General features: G+C 48.4%; 1 protein-coding gene across 3 annotated transcripts in view; it reads left to right on the top strand.

The window, feature by feature from the left end:
• The window catches only part of SHISA6 (shisa family member 6), a 146,114-nt gene extending 131,563 nt beyond the window's left edge, over positions 1–14,551 (top strand). For all 3 annotated transcript variants that reach the window (XM_074555098.1, XM_074555099.1, XM_074555100.1), the window contains 2 exons: positions 4,430–4,582; positions 9,947–14,551. In XM_074555098.1, the coding sequence (XP_074411199.1) occupies positions 4,430–4,582; positions 9,947–10,497 (704 nt within the window). In that variant the 3' untranslated portion in view covers positions 10,498–14,551. The remainder of the gene's footprint in view (positions 1–4,429; positions 4,583–9,946) is intronic.
• Positions 14,552–15,636: the final 1,085 nt, after the last annotated feature.

Genomic DNA, 15,636 nt, shown 5'->3' with positions numbered 1-15,636 from the left:
GATGGTCATGAGTTTTATGTAATTTTGGTCTATTTGCATAGCAGGAGTTAATTGTCCAAATACAGCTTCAGCTAATGAAGTCATATTCCCCAGTTTTCTCCCCACAATTCACTTTTGTTTATAATTTTCTAGGTGTGAGGCTGTGGTGTGTCCTTGGATCTCAGGCCCAGAGGGATTGTTCTATCTGACCAAGATGTGAAGGCAGTTAACTACACTTTATATGGAATTTAGAGTTATACACTGATGCCCTAGAGGATTTGAAGAATATAAAAGCTGAAATCCTAAAGCACCATCAGGTGTGGTAGGAGCGCAGGCAGCCCCTTCCCCTGCCCAGTGCAAGGTGTGAGCAGGGGAAATGCACCCACCTGGACTGGTGGGGCTGCAGGAGGAGAATTCAAAGCTCCCCAGAGCTCCCTGCTCTCTTCCTGAGCTCCTTGTGCCAGCGTGGAGCAGCCTGGGGAGCTCTGGGCTGGACTGTGCATCCCTGTGCAACCAGGGCTGCCTGCAGGGTGAGGAAATGCCGAAATTCCTGCAGAATTGTACATCAGAATTGTACAGCATTGCACAGAATTGTACAGCAGAATTGTACAGCCTTGCACAGAATTGTACAGCAGAATTGTACAGCCCAGCACTGGCTGTACCAAGCTGGGGCTGTCCCCAGGCTGGGGGAGGTTCCTGTGTTCTGTTTGTTGCTCCTGAAATCACTATATAAAAAAGATTACCAAACACATTTTAAAAAATATACTTTCTGATTCAACTATTATGTCCATAAGGCACAAAGAAATCCTCAGTGCAGTGAGGTTTTGGGAGCTTGACTACAAAAACAAAATGGTAATTCTTGCAGAATGTAAGGGCAGAAGGAGGCATAGGAAGAATCACTGTGTTGTTCAGATTGACCTTTTTATATACAGGAAGAATGAAGGGTGAGTTTCACCTCCTGCCTGCTCCTGTGCCAGCTCCTGTGCCAGCTCCTGGGCTAGGAGGGGTGGTGTGCCAGAAAATGGGCACCAAATGGCACAGAGATGCTGAGGAGAATGAGTACCAATCCTGACTTTAAAGGTAACCCCAGTAGCCATGCACAGAGCTCGTTTTCCAGTGTAATCTCCAGCTGGGGTGATGGGGATGCTGGGGAGCACAGTGCACAGCCTCAGCTGCCCTGCAGGGAATGGCAGAGCTTTGATTTGCATCCTGATTATTGATTCTGACCTGCAGCTTCCATAGGAGCCCACAAGCACAACAAACAAAGAGGAGAGAGACCAGAGACAAATTTATTGCGGGATTGAAAACCTGCTGAGAAACTGGTGCTGAACTGGCCTCAGAATATAAATTGCACGAGATATTTCTCCTTACTGGAGCACCTCAGTTCTCTGATCTCCCCCTCAAGCTACATTATGCAAAAGACATCTGAAATTAGCTTTGGTCATTTCAGTTTATCCCTTGTTTGGCTGAGTGATGGGCAGTGGATTTCAAGGTGACTTCTCATTTGCCAGAATCATTCCAGCCTGCTCCTGAGTGCCTGGATGGGAAAGTCAGCGAGAAGATGAAGTGATCCTGCAGCAGCCCATCAGATAAATGTGTGGCACTTAATTTCACACACCTCATGCAAGCAGTCAATTAATGCTGAGCTCTGGCACCCAGCACAGCTCCGTGCCTGTGCCTGGGCTCACTGCAGCATGCCCAAACCCCCATGGAAATGGAGATTAGCTCCACGTTCTGGCTGAGCAATTTGCAAAGAGATCTCAGCCCGGGGTCCTTGCCACACGAGCAGGAGGAGGAGTGGGGACATGGTTTCAGTGCTGATCCAGCCTCTGTTTGCTGGATAACATCAAATCAATTGTTTCCAGCCCCCTGATGAATGCCACACGCTCCCTGATCCTGCAGGCAGGCTGTTAGACATGGATGGATGTCACATTCATATTTTCTGTAAAAATCTCTTCTCCCAGGATTTCGCTCCTGGGAAGCTGAGAAGCCTCAGAGAAAAATTTAAAAATTGAATATTGAAAACAATAATTATCTCATTTGCTTCTCCCGTGTTGTGCTCATGTGGAATGTGCTTGGAGATTTTTTTACCAACAGGGGATTGCTTGATTGGTTTCATGTGAATATTTTTGACTTATTGGCCAATCAGGGCCCAGCTGTGTTGGAGAGAATCATGAGTTTTCATTAATATCTTCTTATCCTTCTGTAAGTATCCTTTCTGTATTCTTTAGTATAGTTTAGTATAGCATTCTTTAATATAATATAGAATAATAAAATAATGAATTAGCCTTCTGAGAACATGGAGTCAGATGCAACATTCCTTCCTTCATCAGGGCACCCCACAAATAAAATAGATGGAAATCATCAGCAAGGAAATGCTGGTCTCTAAGAGGAGCCACTCCAGATCCCTCAGGTCTGTGCCCTTCCTGCCACACCAGAACCCCCTTCCAGGAGAGCAGAGAGGAGCAGGAGAAAGGGGAGAGGAGATTTATGAGATTTATGGTTATTGCATTGGGAGGAGGAATTTTTCACCACTGAATTACTTTCTTTCTTACAGAATTACTGTGAGAGTAATTCAGTAATTACAGGACTGCCTCAGCCTGTCTGTGACACTGTGCAGTGCTGAGGGTGGCTGACAGGAGGTTTGGAACATCCAGGGGAAGCCCCAGTGGGAGAAAAGTTGTGGCAGCAGCTCTGGATCCCTGAGCAGACACTCAGATGAACTGCTGGGTTCGTTTCCAGGCTGCAGGGGCATCGAGGACAAGCTGGAATGAAAAATTCAGGGAGGAGGCAAAGGTTCTGCTGTCCAACAAGCAGGGCTGCACACAGCAGAGAGGCAGCAGGGCAGGACTGGCCTCGCTCTCACAGATGTTTCTTGCAGGAAATAGATTCACTTATGTATGAGTCAGGTCTAGAAAAATGTCTGTGAAATGTCTGCACTCTGCCTGGGTGGATTTTATTTTGAGTTTTTTTCCTGGAAATGGGAGAAGTTAGCAAGTGTTTGGGCACTGCACAAAGCCAGCAGTTTTCCAGGTGGTAATTCCCTGCTGATCTGTTACCTTTGGGCAGAATCTGAGCTTTTATCCCAACCAGCCCCTGGTGCAGAGGAGGCAAGAGGGCTTGGGGCAGGTGACTGCACCCTGATCATGCATTGCTCTTCATGGGCACACTTTAGGGATGTACAAGAGGAATGTGTGAACCCAAGCTTGGGCATTCTGCTGCTCCTGCAGAGAATTCACCCTTCTGATTTCATTTGCAGACCATACCTGAAGTGAACACCTTTTGCCTCAGCTGCTGATTCCATCACTGCTGTGGGGTCTGACAGAGCCCACTGCTCTGTTCTGGCTCTGCTTCCAAAAATTCAAGTTCCTGCCTTGTTAAATCCTTTCCTCTCTGCCCATTTTAATATCTGAACATCTGGGGGTTGTAACTGCAGTTCTACAGGTCCCTGTGCCTTGGCTGGGCTGATTAAAGATCATTTTCCAGCTTGTAGTGAAGGAACAAGGTTTCAAACCCCTGCAGATAGTCTGGACTTCAATTTCAGCATCTGGGCTCAGTGCCCTCAGCATGAGAAAGTGTGACAGAGGGCACTGGGACCCTGCCTGGAAACCTCAGTGACCAACAAAATGGACATGAGTAGAATGGCATCCTGCACCCCTCAGGAATGGGTATTTCATTCCTCAGGAACATCCCCAACACCTTGTCCTGCCCTCTGAGTGCCCCCAGAGGTGCCCAGCTCCCAGCCCTGAGTGCAAGGAGGTGTGAGTCTCCACAGAGCCCCAGAGCCTCCAGGCTCAGAGCATCCCTGAGGACTCTGGCACACAGAGAGGGCAGCTGGACCATCCTCAGCCCCAGTTAAGGAACCCCCAGACTGGTTCTGTGTCCCTGGGGATGGGGAGGGCACACAGAGTGGTGAAGGTGAGTGATGCTGGTTAAAGAGTTAAAGATCTGGCTCATGATGCCCCAGTTAAGGAACCCCCAGTCTGGTTCTGTGTCCCTGGGGATGGGGAGGGCACACAGAGTGGTGAAGGTGAGTGATGCTGGTTAAAGAGTTAAAGATCTGGCTCATGATGCCCCAGTTTAGGAGCCCCCAGACTGGTTCTGTGTCCCTGAGGATGGGGAGGGCATACTGGGGAGGTGAAGGTGAGTGATGCTGCCTGGCATAGCCCTGCATGCCCAGGGTGGGTGCCAGCTCAGCCCATCCCTCTGGGCAGCCCCAGGAGATGTGAGGCAGCACTTTGCTGTCCCCATCACTGCTGTGTGTGACAGGAAGCAGCAGCACAGGATCCGTTTCTCCTGGATCTGCTGGTGCCAGTGTGAATCATGCCCTGTGGCTGAGGCTCAGCTCCAGCTCTGCTCCCTGCTGGAGCCTGTGGGCACAGCCAGCCTCTCTCCATCCCCTCGGGGCACACTCCAGACCTGCCTTTCTCTGTTTTTTTTCTTTTTGCAGACAAGCCACGAATGAACAACATCCTGACTTCAGCCACCGAGCCCTACGACCTGTCCTTCTCCCGCTCCTTCCAGAACCTCTCCCACCTCCCGCCCTCCTACGAGTCTGCTGTCAAGACCAACCCCAGTAAATACTCATCTCTCAAGAGACTCAGTAAGTGTCAGCTCCTTTGCTTGCCCCGGTTCTGTTTGTAAGGAATAACCCCTTCCCTCAGCTGGGCACTCCTGGGTTGGCATCTCCAGTGGGGATTCCTTTGGCTGGCACTCCCCAGCAGGGATGGGTGTGGAGGTAATTTCACTTCTGGGAGGGTACCTGTGGTTTTTGCTGTGTGCCAGCCCAGCCTCCTGCCCAGCACCTGGCAGATCCAACCCCACTGCCCCACTCTGTTCCTGAGCATCCAGGGAGTTTCAGCCCTGGCAGTGCCCAGCCCTCCCTGCTCCCACTGGCACTGAGCACACCCAGCACCTCCAGAATCTCTGAATCACTTTCCTGCAGCTGCTCTACTCCAGAGCCAAGGGAAAAGAGGCTCCAACTCCCCAGCCTCCCTTGCAAAGTGCCAGCAAGATAATGTTCTTATTCTGCATGAAGGAAACACAAAAAAGTGTGATGTCTAAAAGCTGGAGTTCGAAAATTACTTATTTGGCATTCATTTTTTAAATTTAAAATTGTTTCTTCCCAATGGACTTCCTGTCACAGTTAGAAAAAATAAAATATAAAAGTAACTGAAGAGATCATTAACAAATACTTCTATTTGAGCAAAAAACAAAGCATTAGATATTTTTAATTTATATAACAAATTTATATATAAATAAAAATTTGAAATATAGATTTATATATATTTAATATAGATCGAAATGTATATTTATATATATAAATATATATTTATTCATATTTATATATATAAAATTGAAATATATATATAATATATATATTTCAATTTTTTATATATAAATATATATAAACCTATATATATATTTGAAATATATATAAATCTATATTTCAAATTTATATATAAAAACTTGAAATATAGATTTATATATATTTAATATAGATTGAAATATATATTTATATATATATAAATTTGAAATATAGATTTTAAAAAATATATCTATATATAGATATATTTTAAATCTGTATTTCAAATATTTCAAACACTTGTTTGTCTGGCTTGCCAGGCATGGAAAAATTACTTTTTTTCTCCAATTAGCAGAGACAGATGGTGAAAGACCAGGATTTTTTATCTCCCTTGCCCTTCCTTCAGGGCAAAGAGAACAGAACCCCATTTGGGGGGTCCCTGGGGGGTTTTGGGGGTCTCTGAGGGTCTGGCACCCCCTGTGCCCTGGGAATGAGCAGCCAGGGGAGGGTGTGAGGATGGAGCTGAGCAAGAGCAGCCAGATTAATTCCATCCTGCCCAGGGCTCCAGGGAATTGCTCTTCTTAGCAAAGTGAGAAAGGTCAGGGAGGGAGGCAGCTCCTGTTTTCAGGCATATTAAACCACTTGGTGCTGGCTGGAGAATCATCACGAGTGACTGGGCAGCTTGGAAATGTTAAAGCCAATTAAAACAAGGAGAGACAAGCCCAGAGAGGAAACCTGCTGGAGCTGCAGAGGAAGAAAGCTGGGGAAAATTACCTTTAAAAAACGAGAGGGATTATTGTGACGGCCTCACATGCACACACACGTGCATCTCTTCTCACCATGCTATATAAGAAGGAAGAAAAACTGAATTTGGCTGCTCTGCTCCACGTTCCCTTCCCAGAGCACCACAAATGAATTTCTGTAAACCTCATTTCTGTAATTCCAGTGCCAGAGAAGCTCTGCTCTGCCTGTCTGCAGAGGCATCTGGAATTGAGGTGGAATGTGTAAGAGCATTTATTTGGGGATCTCCCTCCAAATGAGAAAAAAAACCCAAAAAAATCCGCCAAAAAACTGTTTGAGGGCAAAACAGCTTAGCCTGAGGACAAGGCAGTTGAAGCACTCAAATATTCTGAAGTGTGGTGAGACCAAGACCAGCTCTGAGTAATGTTCTAGAAACTGCCAAAGCAAGAAATAAAGGGCAGAAAAATCCCAACAAAACCAATTAAAAAAGCCCAGGAAGTTTGCAGAAAGCATAACTTCTAGTAATTCCAGTTCCAAATGTCTGAAAAACACAAGGAAAGATCCAGAAGTACGATTAAAAAAAAGAAAAAAATCCTGACAAGCAATTCACGAGTGATTCCTTTTTCTCTGCTCACAATTTCTGCTTTTTTGGAATCCTCTTAAGACATTCTTTTTTTATTTGTTTTTATTTTTTTTTTTAATAATTTTTAAGTACATCCTTGATGGAGAAGCACACTGGACTGGAGTTTTATTTTGGATAAAATTGTCAATGTCCCTTCTCCAATGAGCATCAATGACAGGACAAGGGCAGGGTGATCAGTGCCAGCTGTGCCAGGGTGTGATGTGTCCCTGCTGGTGGCATGAGGATGGCATCAATCAGCCTGGAATGGGTTTCAGCTGGATCATCTTTAGGATTCCTTCCCCCAAACCATTTTATGGTTCCAAGATTTCATTTCCTAGAGAAATTTTGATTTTGGCCAGCTGTGCACCCAGCCCTCCACATTTCCCATCCCTGGAGCTCTGCTCTCCCGTGCCTACAGCTGGGTTTGCTCTTCTGCTGTTCCTGGGTGCAGAATTCTGAGGTTCCAGGGCTGTGCTGAGCTCTCCCTTGTGTGGGACTGCACATAACATGGGAAATGAATTTTTAGAAATTCATTTGTAGAAATGGAGCTAGAAGCAAGTTTCAAAGGTTGGCATCAATCAGCCTGGAACATGTCACCGCCCATGGCAGGGGTTTCAACTGGATCATCTTTAGGATTCCTTCCCCCAAACCATTTTATGGTTCCAAGATTTCGATTCCCAGAGAAACTTTGGTTTTTACCAGCTGTGCCACCAACCCTCCACATTTCCCAGCCCTGGAAAGCCCCTGGAGTTCTGCTCTCCCAGGGTTTGTTTCTTGCTGTCCCTGGGTGCAGAATTCTGAGGTTCCAGTGCTCTCCCTTGGCACGAGGCATGTGTGTGGTGCTGCACATAACATGGGAAATTAATTTGTAAAAATTCATTTGTAGAAATGGAGCTAGAAGCAAGTTTCAAAGGGTGGCCTTGCAAATAAGATTGGGTACTTCAAAGAAATAGAACTGTGAAAGATGCATTGAAGTAGGACCCACGAGGGGCAATTTTAGGTGATTGGCTTTAAGGCATTTACATTAAAATTACAGTATAGTATGGTGGGCCAAGAAAGGCTTATAATGTATTGTAATTAAGAAATATTTAACTTCTAATTGTGATAGGGTGAATTATAAAATTTGTGTTGTCTCACCCTTCACATGAGACTAAAAATAAAATAAAAGTTTTTAAAATTTCTCTCAGTTACCCCATCTCTAAGTCAAAAAAGAACCTAACCCAACAGCATTTCTGCCAGGCTCTGTTCCTCATCCCTGGCTCAGGCTGACGCCCCTCTCAGAGCCAGCAGCCTGGAAAATGCCTGTCTGCTGCTGCCTGGAGCAGCTTGTTGGGTGTGACACACGGCTGTTCCTCCTCCTCTGGCTCCTCTGAGATGGAGATGAGCAGCTTTTCCACACCTGGAAATGTTCCTCCTCCTCCTCAGCATCACCGGAGGCCTGAGGGAGCTTGGAAACATCTTTGAAATTAAATCAGCTCCTTGAAAGGTTCAGCTATGGCAGCTGTACAAGGGTCACTGGGTGGGAGAGGGAAGGAAAAGGGATTTTTTAATGCTCCTAATGGATAAAACATTTTAAAGTGTAGCCCATGCTGCATTTTCAGTCCAAGGAACACCTTCAAAGCCCTTCCAGCTGATTGTGCCACCTCTCCAGCAGCCTCAGAGCTGTAAACCTCACATAAGCTGGTTTAGCTCCTGCTGGCAATTACCAGAGCCAGGTGTGAGCATCCAAGCACATCTCCATTTGGGATGTTCTGTGCTTTAATTACATCTATTTAGAGTCACATGGGCAAATCCTGTGGAACTCCTCTCATCCAGAGCAGAGGCCAAGTGCCAGGGTGCTAATTGCCTCATTCCCACTCTGCAGCAGCCTCAGCATTGCCTCTGCACACCCAGCCTGGCATTTCCAACCAGCCCCAAAACACAGAATAAAAATGCTTCCAGCTCCTGGGGCCATATGGAATTCCCCCACCTCCTCAGGCTTCCTAGAAGGTGATTTTAAAGACAGGAGAGCTCGAGGCCAGGAGAGCTGCTGCCTGACATTTGCAGTGAGACATCCTTCTGAGGGCTGTTGGGTGGTGAAAAATAAAGATCCATTGCTGCAGTGTGAGCTCTGGAGAGCAGATCCCACAGACAGGAAGGCAGCACAGGGGATCTGGGGGTGACCTCACGCCTTGGGGCTGTGTGGGCTGGGAGGAAGGGCTTGGCAGCAGCACTGGTGGCACAGATGTTCTCAGCTCCTACTCCTGGGTGTGAGGGAACCAAGCCCACCTCCTCAGGGATCTGGGCTCTGCACAGGGGCCTGGCAGCAGGGAAGGGAAGGGAAGGTGTGGGACAGGGGATGAGGAAATAAGTGAGGGATATGGTCCAGCACAGGGTGGTGCAGGGTTTGGCTGGACTGGTGTTTTGTGAGCAGAGCTTTGGCTGAGCTGGTGTTTTGTGAGCAGAGCTCTGGAATGTTGTCAGCACCCACCACATGAGCTCTGCCTCATGGGACCAGCAGCCAATTAACTCCCAGGCAATGTGGTAAATAAAACCCACAGACTGATGGTTGTAGGATCCCAGTGATCTATCACGATACAGCTGCAGTAGCCAACATCCTATCTGAGCCCACAGCATTCTTCTCAAAGCCAAAAAAAGGAAAGTGGGAGAGTGGGGGGTGTGTGCTGCATTTCAGAGCAGCAGAGAGATTGTTTAAGATACAGCAGCAGCAAACAGAGCAAGAAATATTCCATGGAATAAATTCCCTCATATCAATCAAGGTCGATTATAAAAATGGGAAACGAAACTTTAGGCAGGTGATTCAGTGTCTCAGAGACCAGCAAACCTGGTTTGTGACCACATTTACAAATATTTAAACAAGGTAATTAAAATGTGATGAAGTCACTCATGGGCTCCAGGGAATAGCCTCATCTAAGGCCAGAGGTGACATGGGCATGTTCTCAAATGAGGATCTTTGTTTTGATGTCTGCTTGTGTCACCTGCCCTGTTCTTTCCCAGGGTAAGATGCGAAGAATGTGACAATTTGAGAAGGTGACATTTGGGAATTTCTCCATAACTCATGTGAATTATGTAGTACCATGGCCTGGCTTCCACATGGAGGAGTGTGGGGTGCACTGCCCAGGGAATTGCACTCTCCCCACACATTTCACACTCCTCTGTGTGCCACAAGCCCTCAGTGACACCACCCGCACAGGGCTGTCCGTGCCTGTGGCAGATGTTCCCTCAGGAGTCACCAGGAGGAGCTGCAGGGCCTGGGCCAGCTCTCTGCCATTTTTAACCTCTCATTTCCCTCCCCACAGCTGACAAAGAGGCTGACGAGTACTACATGAGGAGGAGACACCTGCCCGACCTGGCGGCCCGGGGCACGCTGCCCATCAACGTCATCAAAATGTCCCAGCAGGGCAACCAGCGGGACAGGCCGCGCCGCCCCATCAGGGCCATGTCCCAGGACAGGGTGCTGTCCCCGGAGAGGATCATGCCCGAGGAGTTCAGCATGTCCTACGAGCGGATCCTGTCAGATGAGCAGCTGCTGTCGGCAGAGCGCCTGCACTCCCAGGACCCGCTGCTGTCCCCGGAGCGCTCGGCCTACCCCGAGCAGTCCATGTCCAGGGCGCTGTCACACACGGATGTCTTTGTGTCAACACCGGTCTTGGATCGCTACAGGATGTCAAAACTGCACTCCCATCCCAGTGCCTCAAATAACTTGTACAACACCTTGGGTATGAACCCGACCTCGGCCAAGCGCCAAGCGTTCGCCTCGCGCCGGCACAACACGGTGGAGCAGCTGCATTACATCCCCGGGCACCACCACCACTACCGCACCGCCAGCAAAACCGAGGTGACTGTTTGACACGACCCAGTGCATTGTAGATACTCCTTAAGGACTGGGGTGGCCACAGCACCCCGTTCTGCAGTGGCCTTATAGGCCAAGATAACCTCTACTAACTCAGTGTCTGCAAAGACTTCTCTGGCAGTCCCACCCACGTTGTTTTTAAAGCCACCCTTCCATCAGTGACACAGGAAGAACTGAAGCGGCAGTCAGACACTAGTGAGGGATGACAGAGGGAATTTCCTGGTGTGCATCAGTTTCTGTCAAAGAAAGCCATAGTAATCGATGGCTCCTTCCAAGGGCTCACCTGCATTACCCCATAGTTTCCATGAATTCAGGACTTTTCAGTTGCTCCAAGGAGAAGCAGCCTGAGACAGGGAGGAGGAAATGCAGCCCCCCCCCCCCCCCCCCCCCCCCCAATCCTGGCAGGAAGGGGCCTCGTTCTTGGTCCTCATGTTTGGTCTTTATGTAGCAAGTAGGGAAGTCCTGGCTGCTGGGGCCAGCCCCAGGCTGCTCCACACCCATCAGCAACCACACATCTGTTCTCTGTCACCCTTGGAGCAAATTCAAGGGCAGACTTTCCTTCGGGACTGGCAGATCTAGGGACAAGAATAGCCTGGCTGAGAAATAAAGTTTTAGTTTATACTAAATATACTCATAAGATAAAAAAACATACTAGTGCCTACAAATCGCCTGCTCTCTCAGTGTAGGAAGTAGTGGGGTTGACGTGTTCAATAAGCACAAATATGCTGAAACGCTTGTTAGACCCTTTTCTCCACTCATTCTAGTATCTTGGTGTCTCCAACATGTAAATAGGAAGGAGGAAGAGGGTTTCTCTTCCTCCAGCTTCTCGCCACTGCTGAACCTGAAGCAGCAGAACCCGTTCAGCTCCACACTGCTGACCTGTGCTGGGGCAGGTCCCGACCCCACCGAGGCTGCCGCGCCTCTCACCGAGCCTGGATTCTCCCCGCAAGTTCCTTTTCCCTATAGCATTTTCCATGGCCCAGTTCCCCTGTTTCTGAGCATTTTCTCCTCCCATTCACAGCCTAGAATCCATATGTAGCAAATCTTTTTCCAGCCCTTAGCAGAGGCACAAGGCTGAGGGTGTCTGTTTACCGAAAAGCAGGTCGGTAACTTTCCGTGGTTCTCTCTCCCTGCAATGGCCTCCCAAGAAAACCTTCCAAATTCCAATTCCACTGAGTCCCAATCCTAACCATGAAGACAGTTACATTTCATGCATATAAATTATATATCCAGCATAATTATAATTAATGGGCATGTTGTATATCTGATATAATGCTAATTAGATACTGTATATTTGTAAAATCTTTAAAACATAGACTCGTGGGTCCAGAATTTGAGAGGGTTTTACCTTTGGCTTTCCAGACAGATTGGGCTTTGCTTTATTTTTTTGTTAGATTTGGGTTTGATTTTTCTTTTCATTTTCTTTCCCCCCCTTTGATTTGTGTTCCTACCAAACTCTGTAGAACCGACTCCCACCAGAACACACTTCTGCAGCCAGGAAAGGGTCTCAGAGGGTTTGAAGGCCAGCCAGAGCTGGTGCTGGAGCTGTGGGTGCTGGACACTGTCCCCAGCGTGCCCTCGAGGCCCCAGCACATGCACACACACCCCATGGGTCAGGGCAGGCACGCTCCTTCCTCGGGGTGAGGTGATGTCTGACTTCACGCTGTGAGCACATCCCTTGCACTTCTCTTCATGTCCCACGTCCCCACACCGACTCTTTTCCTAAACAACTCTTCATTAGGCATCCTAAACCTTGCTCTGCCCTCCTCCCTCCCCTCAAATACCTCCCACCTCCTGGCCTTAATGACATTCCCAGCCCAACTGTGCCAAGTCCTGTAGCAAACAATGATTTAGGGCGTGAGTCTCCTGTGGAGGCTCTGGTGAAGCACCAGCGCTGTCTGGTGCAGGGCAGGCAGGAGGAGCATGTCCTTACCCCAGTGGGACACACAGGCAGGCCTCAGTGGGGTGTCCAGGTGGCCTTTCTCCTTCCCAGGCTGTCCTGGAGCTGGTCCTATTTCCAGAGCTTTATCCTGCCCCATCTGATGGAGACTGTGCTGAGAAGGACTCCATCAGTCAGAGGTTACTGGGGCTTTGTTTGACGGAAACTGAGCTGGGAGGGAATAAATTAAATAAATAAATAATAGTGTCCAGGGTCAGATCCTGCAGCCTTGGGCAAAATCACTCTGGGCAACGACCAGAACTGTCTGTGGATCAGGGTGGCAGTCCATGGCATGGGAGGGATGGGAGAGAACAGGCTCACAGCTCACCTCCTGCCCCCTCCTTTGATGGACACTACTCTCCCCTGACTACCTCCAAGCTCCTCGGCTCAACCCCTGGATTTCTCCTCCCAGAAGACAATCCCTGTGAAAACTTGCCCTGCTGACCTTCCCGCAGGCCAGAGGGTGGGACTCGTGTGAAGAGAAGAGAAGCTCTCACGGCTGATGGGGAGGCAGCCCCTGATGAGGTTCTGGGGCTCTTCCACTTTCCCTTGGCCCAGGCAAAGCCAGGGAGATCTGAACACTGTGGGAGAGCAGAGTGCACTGTAGAGTCTCCAGGAGCTGTGGTGGCAGAGCTGGAGCAGAGGTGACGTGGGAGGCTGTGGGTAGGTGAACACTCCTCTCTCTCCATGTCCATAGCTATCTGTCTCAAGCTCTAGTCCTCATCTAAATGTTCCATTTGTGAGCGAAGAAGTTGCTGGACCAGATGCAAATTTGGAAATTTTTCATTCAAGCAGCCCATGCTGATGCTGAGCTGGGCCATTTGACCTCTGTGTCTTCTCCTGTTGTGGCTAACAAATATCACAGGCCCTCTGCTTTTTTGTGTCTTACCTGGGCAAGAATCCTCCAGAGAAATCTCAGCCTCATTTCCTTGTCTTTTTTCCACCCCCTCAACTGCTTCAAGCAGATGTGTCCCACAGGGAGCCTTTTTAGGCCAAATCTCTTCAGGGACTCTGCCACCACCACAGAAAATTTTCAGCAAATTTCCTCGTGCCCTGGATACCACCATGTGTTCCCACAGCTCACTCTGTGCTGTGTGCTGGTGGATGGGACAGGTGTCCTTAGGTCATTTTTCTCCCTTATTCCTTCCTCTGAGAATTTGTCACTGAAAGAACACTTGGTCTGGGACCGAGTGTCATCACCCACAGCCTGGTCCCCAGCACTTCATTCCCATGTGATGATAATGGGAATTTCCATTGTCCAAAGTCCAATGGAGGGCTCAGACCACAAGGTCTGTGAAGTGCTCTGAGACCCTCTCACAACAGAAACTGTAGAGCAGCAAAGTGTTTTTGTTACTCTTGTCATTGTCCTGATGCGTGGTGTGTGATGTGCCACATCCTCTCTGCCCAGGAGGAGAGTGCTGGGCTGGGAATGCCCAGGTTCCCACTGCTCTCCTCTGGGCAGGGTCCTGGCAGGCTGCAGCTCCAAGGGATGCTGTTCCCTGCCCTGGGACCCTCCTGCTTCCTTCTCCTCGTGTCTGAGTCACCACAACACCCTGCACTCAGGAGAAAAGCAGGAAGCAGCCACATTCCTCTGTACAGTGAGATATAACCTGCCTTGATTAATCTCATATACTCTGAAGAATTGATCTGTATTTTCTCCACCCACAGGTGCAAGCAAACACCTGGGGAGTGTCCAGTTCCCAGAGTGCATGTGCAGGGACTGGGGAAGGGGGATGTAGAAAATTTATAGTATTTCCTACAAGCTGATAATTATTTGCATTCCCTGAGCAGCAACATGTCCTGGATGGCTGCACTGGGTTTTATACAATTCTCTGTGTGTGTGTATATAAATACAAATACATATATATATATATATACATACATACTGTAAAATGCAATCAACACGTTCTGACTGACCCTGTACCAACTGAAGCTTCCAAACTGTGTTGAATCATACTTTGAAATGTGGAAAACTATTTTTAATGAACCACACACAGCACCACACGGAACAGAAACTTTGTCATAAAAAGCCTTCTAATGCCACTGAATCGTGTTTTAAGGAAAAAAAAAAAAAGAAATATTTTTCAACGTTTTAATGTTCCTTTTATAAATGATGATCTGTTACTTGGGGATGGGGGTGGGTGGGAAGAAACAGAGACAGTTGTCCGGGAGTAAGCCCTCCTTCCCTGGCCTGGATTTAATTTCTGTCTGCTGAGCCTGGCTGGCTGCAAAGCTGCTCCCAGGAACCTGAGCTTCCCACATGCACATTTCTGTTCTGTCAGAAGCATTCCCACCAGGAATCTGCAGGAGCTTGGCATCAGGTTTATGTAGCTCCTGGTAGCTGGGAAGACATCCTCATCTTCTTCCACCACCACAAACAAAATCTCCATGGAACAGGATAACTTTAATTGTGTTTGAGATGTGTGTTCTATTTGTGATCAATTTGCCATGTTCAGCTCACGGAGAAATAGCTTGTCTTAGTTTAGTTTCAGATTTACTGCTTAACCTGGAAGGAGGGGCTCTGCTGAAACACCTTTGGCACAAACAGATTTGGTATTCAGTGTGTTTCAGCTGAGTGAAAGAAGGGAAAGGTGTGAGAAAGGGGCTTAAATATTTTGTAGTGAGTGTTGTTAGCAATAAGCCCATGTTGGGGCTGCTCCTTGGGGAACAGCCACTCCTGTGCTGTGTGTCCACAGGCAGGTGGGAGCAGGGATCATTCCCAGCTCTCCATGGTGAGAGGTGCCCTCCTGAGCCCAAATCCCAGCTGGGACAAGCCAAATGTGCTTCACCCAAGGCCAGGAGAGAGCTGGACGGAGCTGTCTGAGTGTGTCGGTGTTAATCTGAGAGAGATCTCTGCTCCCACACCCTGGCTCTCCACCATGGCCACACCATGTCCGGGAGGCCTCCATGCCAGGAGGTCTCCATCCTGAGAGGTCTCCATGCCAGGAGATCTCTCTCCATCCCAGGAGATCTCCATCCTTGCAGGTCTCCATCCTAGAAGGTCTCTCTCCATCCTGGGAGGTCTTTCTCCATCCCAGGAATCTCCATGCCAGGAGGTCTCTCTCCAGGCCAAATCTCCATCCCTGAAGGTCTCCATCCCAGAAGATCTCTCTCCATTGCCAGGAGGTCTCCATCCAAAGAGGTCTCCCTCCCTGGAGGTCTCTCTGTCCCTCGAGGTCTCTCCCATCCTGGGAGGT

This window comes from Zonotrichia albicollis, chromosome 19 (genome assembly GCF_047830755.1).
Source record: "Zonotrichia albicollis isolate bZonAlb1 chromosome 19, bZonAlb1.hap1, whole genome shotgun sequence".
Classification (NCBI taxonomy): Eukaryota; Metazoa; Chordata; class Aves; order Passeriformes; family Passerellidae; genus Zonotrichia; species Zonotrichia albicollis.
This window is presented reverse-complemented; position numbering and strand designations above follow the sequence as displayed.